The 7,454-nt window shown below is 40.7% G+C and overlaps 1 protein-coding gene across 1 annotated transcript; it reads left to right on the top strand.

Annotated features, from left to right (window-relative positions):
* Positions 1-281: 281 nt before the first annotated feature.
* Positions 282-5,060, top strand: B3GALT1 (beta-1,3-galactosyltransferase 1). The gene has a single exon (XM_081095193.1). The coding sequence runs from the start codon at positions 487-489 to the stop codon at positions 1,465-1,467; it is 981 nt and encodes a 326-aa protein (XP_080951319.1). The 5' UTR covers positions 282-486; the 3' UTR covers positions 1,468-5,060.
* The last annotated feature ends 2,394 nt before the right edge of the window (positions 5,061-7,454 follow it).

The raw sequence follows: 7,454 nt of genomic DNA, 5'->3' as shown, positions 1-7,454 counted from the left end.
ACTAATGTTCCATTTACTGCATATTCATCTAGAGTTCATAATCTATATATTTGTTATTGGGTGTGATTATCCATAAACCCCTTCTATCAAGGGAAGAAAAGTGAGGATGGTTGTGTCGGGAAGTTTTCAGTACTGAGGAAATGAATGGTTATGTTAATTTTAGTCATCATGGGCAATTCTTATACCCATACTATGTTTATGTGAGAATATGAAATGACTTCATAAATCTGAACAACTTTACTTTATTGATTTTGCAGAGTTAAGAGGAAGATCTATGAGGCATGAAGCCTTCGATCAGGGTTGGAAGAAAGTAAAATGAATGCAGTGATAGCAGACTGCCACTAAGACCAATGGACAATGCTACACTCACACTTCTCTATCGAACTTTAAGATTAACTAGTAATATGCTACCTTTGCGAGATGAAAAGAAACTAATGCCAAGAAGGCATATTCTTCAGTATTTGGAATAGACGTGCTCTCAAGACCATGGCTTCAAAGGTGTCCTGTCTGTATGTTTTGACAGTTGTGTGCTGGGCCAGCGCTCTCTGGTACTTGAGCGTAACTCGTCCTACTTCTTCCTACTCTGGCTCCAAGCCATTCAGCCACCTAACAGTTGCCAGGAAAAACTTCACGTTTGGCAACATAAGAACTCGACCTATAAACCCACATTCTTTTGAATTTCTTATAAATGAGCCCAACAAATGTGAGAAAAACATTCCTTTCCTTGTTATCCTCATCAGCACCACCCACAAAGAATTCGATGCCCGCCAGGCCATCCGAGAGACATGGGGGGACGAGAACAGCTTTAAAGGGATCAAGATTGCCACGCTGTTCCTCCTGGGCAAGAACGCCGATCCTGTTCTGAATCAGATGGTGGAGCAAGAGAGCCAAATCTTCCACGACATCATCGTGGAGGACTTCATCGACTCCTACCATAACCTTACCCTCAAAACATTGATGGGAATGAGATGGGTGGCCACTTTTTGTTCGAAAGCCAAGTATGTCATGAAAACAGACAGTGACATTTTTGTAAACATGGACAATCTTATTTATAAACTACTAAAACCCTCCACCAAACCAAGAAGGAGGTATTTTACTGGCTATGTCATCAATGGAGGGCCCATCCGGGACGTCCGCAGTAAGTGGTACATGCCCAGGGATTTGTACCCTGACAGTAACTACCCGCCCTTCTGTTCGGGGACTGGCTATATCTTCTCAGCCGATGTGGCTGAACTCATTTACAAGACCTCACTCCACACAAGGCTGCTTCACCTGGAAGACGTCTATGTAGGACTGTGTCTTCGCAAGCTGGGCATTCATCCTTTTCAGAACAGTGGCTTCAATCACTGGAAAATGGCCTACAGTTTGTGTAGGTACCGCCGAGTTATCACTGTGCATCAGATCTCTCCAGAAGAGATGCACAGAATCTGGAATGACATGTCAAGCAAGAAGCATCTCAGATGTTAAGGTTTTTACCAGTGTAAATACTTTTCTTTTTTAAGAAACGGGGCTTGGGTGTTGGTATTTTACAGGTGTCACCAGGAGAAGTGAACTGGTGAAGGGGTTTTGTAAAAAGCGTTTTCTTCCCGCTCCTAGTTCCTTTCTTGGATTGCCAATTTACAAGCATTAGGCTTTGATCATAGAAACAATGCATAAGTGAGAAGGGCCAGATTTTATTCTCAGGTCCTAAGGCCTTGCATTTATCTCAAAAAGCAACTTCCTAACTGCTAGGATTTCCATACTGTGCGTCTGAGGTACAAATCTGGTTCTGGGAAACTGAAACTCACAGTAAATGTCTTCATTGCATCTCTGCAGAAGTAAAGAAATAACTCTTTTTCAAAAACAACTCAGAAGTAATGCACAGTTAGGAAGACACACTGGATGTGAATGATTAGTATTGTGTGTGCTGTTACATTGAATTTTTTCATACATTACCACATCATGTGTATAGTATCTGTGGTTCCAACAAGGAATGAACTTACTAGTAGTACTTGCAGGGAGGCTGCAGTTAAATAAATGTAAGTTTAAACTTAAGAATCAAATACTTTGTATGTTTGGAAGATGATTTTGCTTGCTCATCGAACACACATGTGGGTTTATAGGCCTCCAAGGGGATTTTGCCAGATGTCATCATTTCTGCTATCCTCCACATCATGTAGCTAAGTGCATTTTACAGTTTCTGTCTCAGGCAGGCACACGTGTAGAAATAAGTTGGTGGGAGGCCAGAAGAACAATAAATCATACAGAGAAAATACAAATTTATATATGCATTATATAATTCACATAAGCTTAGCAATAGTATAAGATGTCCTTCCCACACATTTGCAAAGTACATGAGAAAAGTCTTTTAGCAGATATCAACGTTATTGAATGATTTAGCCCTACAGCTAAGAGATATAATACTCTCTAATATTCGAAACATCCAAGTACCTCTATCATCCTTGCTGATAGGAATGTTCTGAAGGCTCTGTAATTGGAGTTCATGGGAAAGAAGAGGGGAAAGCTTGAGTTCAGGTTCTACTGATGCCATAATACAGTTGGGTCATGTAAGCACCTTATTGTGCTTCAAATACGCTCATTTATAAAATGGCTGGAAAAAAACACCTACCTCACAGGTGCTGTGAGAGCAAATCTCATTTGCTAAGTATTTTGAGATCCTTGGTTTAAAAGGTGCTACATAATGCAATGTATCATGCATTATGCTAAATGCTAAAATGATGGTCAGAAGTAGTAGTCACATCATTTTAATATAAATCTGCCAAAATAAAGGTTAAATATGAACTGTTATTGCACCTGATTCTTTTAAAACTTTTCCTTGGAGATGTTAATTGTTTGTGAAAGCTTCAATTTCTCTGTCATTTATTCTGGTTTCAATGAATAAGTTATTATTTCAGTGCATTGCCCTGATCTCCCAGGATGCTGAAAGGGAAGGCAGCTGGCTTTCTTTGGGGAGGAGCCTCTGGCGAGGGGTATATTAGAGCAATTGAAGCACATGCTTTGCAAAATGTATCACAGCAACTTAGATCTCAGGCAACTTGAGACTTGATCTGAAGTCTCAGTCAGAACTGTGAGGATCAGTGGAGCTAGTCCACTTCTGTGGGAAGAATAGGCCCTCAGCAAACCACGCTTTCCACGTCTATCACTCATTAGAAAGCTTTGTTTTCATTCAAAGGAAGGCCCACACTGAAAGAGTATATCTTTTTTTAATATGACCTTTGGAAGCCCCCCTAGAAGTTGGTAGCAAACAGGTAGACAAAATGAATAAATGGAAGTCATGGCCTATTTACTGAAAACACTGGATCTCTCATCTCCAGCCCCAGAAGAACCCAATGTGAGACAGGCCTCCCGGTCCCTTACTACATCTTCTTACAGTCATCAGAACCGTAAGAACTGGGGAGAGATGGATTAGCACAGGTGAGCCACCCTCCAACCGTACCCTTTAACTGCTGTGAGTTCCAGTCACTGCAGAGGTCTCATGACTTTGTACGTGGTTCACCTTTCAGTCGTGTGGTTGAGTCAAGCCTCTGTCTCATACTATCGTCTTGCATTCACCTTATGCTGACTCAAGTCACCATTGGTGTCAAGGAATTACGTGCTATAAACATCATATATGTACATCTATCAATTGGGGTGTGTGTGTGTGTGTGTGTGTGTGTGTGTGTGTGTGTGTGTGTTATGAACAGAGCCCTAATCTTTAAAAGGAGCAAAAATCAGAAAATCATGTCTTAAAGAACTATTTCCTAACTTTTTTATGCTAGGTAGTGCCCATGTGACAAACATGTAAATATTCATCAAAGACCGTATGTATATATTTTAAAGGCATTTTTTTCTTCTCCCCACCGTTACGCATAGCTAGAATGTGCTTGCTGGGTACATTTTCTTCTGCATGGAGCTTGGTGAGGCAAGGCCATTTGTCCAGTTGCAATAGCGTAAAGCATGTTTGCCCTTTGTTTTTTGAATGTTCAAAAATGTTTAAGTCAAAGTGATCAGAAAATGCTCTAATTTTCTACTTTTGTTAATTTTGACACTGTCCAAATTATGGTTTCGGTTATTTGTGATGCCATTTTTTTAAAAAAATTATTATCATTTCTCTGATATAAAATAATATTTCAGACAGTATTGTACTTGGAATCATTCAGACAGTTTTTACAAAAACCTGACTGTCCCCATACATTTTTTTTTCGTTTTGCATTGTATAACAAAAGGTATTAATGATTAGTGTCTATATTCTTACATTTTCTTTCTTAAATTTATTTTGGGGAAAAAAATTTTATCTTTGGTGACTAGATTGTGTGGCTTTGTGTCTTCTTATATTGACTCAAATGCCAGTTTCAATATATAATATTGTATTTTTAAATACTAGAATAAAAATGAAGATCATTTTTTATTTGGATTAAATTCAGAAGAAAAAAAAAACACCTCTTTGTGTGATATGATATAGGGACAACAAACTCTTTACAGAGATGCTAAGGAAGGAGTTTTTCAATGAAATCTCTTCTATCAAAAGACAATGGAACATTTACATAAAACGCCTGGGATTCATTTTCTACCTTTCCTAATATGTGGGTTTAGTGGGGGGATTGATGATGTGATTTCTTTGGTAAAGGTGAAGATAGTTTTTATAAGCAAAAACGTAACTTGTGAATGAAAGAAGTAATTTACTAGAAACACTTGTTGATGATAATTGACATTTAGGTATATTGTTATATATGAATGATTGTATTTATGTATTTATTTGTCAAAATTGTACATACTATTTCGCCAAATGTAATTGTCTGTAGAAGTGCACTCTCCAGGTTTGTAGTACTGTTTAGGGTTACATGGGTTGCCAATCAAGCTGCTAATCAGAATACTATTTTTTGTATCAATGTCATAAAACTGAAAGTGACAAATAGATGCTGACGATGTCTTTACATTCAGTTTCTTCACCTTCCTCTTGAAATGTAAACTGTGGATTGAAAGCACGATGCTAATGTGTAAGCCCATCTGTCCTGAGGAATATTATGGTTCCATAAAGCTGATTTTTTAAACCATTGGGATAAATAAACAGAAGGAGAACATATTTTCCACTTTGCTTCTTTTCTGAAAGAATATTTTTGGTGAGAGGTGATCATTACCATTCTCCGATGCCTTGGCATGGTTAACCTTGTTCACAACCTCAATCTAGGTCATAGTTCAAGCCATTCAGAGTTCATCCCTGACAGCTCAGGGCAACCTAACAGTCAACTCAGAGATGACTTGGTCTAGTAGGTGAGGGGCAACTCCCAGATTAGGAAGCTGATATCTCCCTTGCCTCTTGGTGGCTTCAGGAATGTTTTTGTGTTAAATTCTATGAGTTGAACATGCCAACAAATTCTGTCCAGAGGGCTTTATATTGTTAATGTGCTTGGTGAGTTAGTACACATTGAATCTAAGGCAAAACTGTCATTCTTATGTTTCACCCACATATATCCTTTGGAATGTTGCATACTATTTAAAAAATTTGATAGGCTGGAAAAATGGTATTCTTTGCGGCAAATAAGTAGATGCTGATTGCTGATGCCTGACACCATAAGCAAGAGAGTAATAGCTATTTAAGAGACAAGTTCTTTTTATTATCAATCCCAAACTAACTAAATAGGTCTTCTTTACTTTTTAATGGAAATTCAACTTTGGATTTACTACCCCGGTACCTTGGAGTTCAAAAAGGTAGAATCTAACAAGTGAGCTGAAATATGTAAATGATGAAAATGTAAAATAGATAGATTTATGTTCAATGTGGCTTTTTAAAAGGCCCGACATCAAGAGCAGTGTTCTGCAAGTATTGTCTCAAGCTAGGAGCATCAGGGTCAAGTGGGAATTTATTAGAAATATCCCATCAGAAACATGGGGGGTGGCTACACAGTCTGTTTTAACAAAGGCCAGGTGATTCTAACGCACATTGAAGAGGAAAACGCTGATCAAGACCAGGGATTAGCAAACTGCACTCTGAACCACATCTAGCCTGCTGCCTAGGAGCTAAGCATGGTTTCAGGACGAACATTAACAATGACTTGATGATAGGGGACACTAACATTGAACCCCAACTAAGCAAAATACTATCTCAGTAGAAAGAAGTTCACCCTTCTCATTAGTAGATGTGATTGCCAAAAAAAGTACTCATTTATCGTTTTATTATGTTTTTAATTCCATCAGTGCAGAAACTGTAGAAATTTGTTATCTAAGTACACTCATGTAGCTTCAACTTTCACTCTTGTTCAAAGTTTAAAATATTGGAGGAGGGAAAATGGCGGAGGTATAAGCGGACGTGTCCTGTGCCTTGTCCTGGAGCAGATAAGGGTGAGCAGCTGAAACGGGTAACATTCAGCCCGAATAGGCAGAGGATTTTCAGCTGAGAGATTGTCTGCAGCTAGGAAAGACTGAGAACCCCCCAGGAAAAAAAAAGGACGGTTGGAGACTGCGGCTGAAGCCTCTCCTAGTGCGCCAGCTAAGCAGCGGAGACTGCGCCATCTTGGGTCATCGTTGCCGGCATCCAGAGACCAGCTACTAACCTGGAAACAAGGGATCTCAAGCCGCGTGACTGCCTGAACTCAGACGAGCACTGCTTCTTCTCACGGAAAGGTTGGACATCCCCTAAAGGTGCGGTTTGCAGTTCGGGTTGGAGGGAGGACCGAGCTCGCGTGTGTGGGGCGGAATCTGCGCCCCACAGAGTCCGCAGCCGCTGGGACCAGCGTGACCCGTGAGTGGGGAAGGGGCCCCACAGGGCTGCTGGCAGAAGGGAACGCGAAAAATGAGCCCATAGCTGGACTGGATGTAAAGGAGCAGCCTTGGACTTTGCCAATCTGCTGGCTGCTTGGTGCCAGGGGCGAGTGGGCGCGCGGAGACTGCGCGCGGAGACTGTGCGCAGACCTGGAAGGTGGAGGCTTGCGAATTCGCACAACTATCAGGCTCTTGTTACAGTTCCCCTTAGATCCGTGCATTTGATTATTAAACCCAGTGCATGGGATTCCCCAGTTGGGGTCATTCGCAGAGCCTGTAGGGGAAAGCTCTTTTTGGGGAGCCTGGGAACAGCGGACAGTGGCAAGGAACCAGCTCTGGGCAGTGGTCTTTCCCGAATCAGTTCCAAATACCATAGAGGAAAAAAAAAACCAAACAAACAAAACCCTACTGATAGAGAGGACTTAGAGCCTTGGAGGTAAATCCAGACACACTGCCACCCAGAGGCAGAGCCACGAACTGTCTCTTTTGCGATCACAAATAAAGGCAGTCTGGTAAAAAAAATACAACCTGCCTTAAAGTCAGGTCTGTGGTTTACTGCACGGAGGGACAGTGTATCGCAGGGAAGGTCAACACTCCCCTGAATGCCTGGCAGGACTGAGGCGTGCCAAAAAGAAGAGTGGAAGATTTGAAGCACCTTCACTTCCGAATGTTTTTATATATATATTTTTTTAATTCTTTTTTCACCATTTCATTAA

This window comes from Myotis nattereri (assembly GCF_964212035.1).
Source record: "Myotis nattereri genome assembly, chromosome: 7".
Taxonomy (NCBI): domain Eukaryota; kingdom Metazoa; phylum Chordata; class Mammalia; order Chiroptera; family Vespertilionidae; genus Myotis; species Myotis nattereri.
This window is presented reverse-complemented; position numbering and strand designations above follow the sequence as displayed.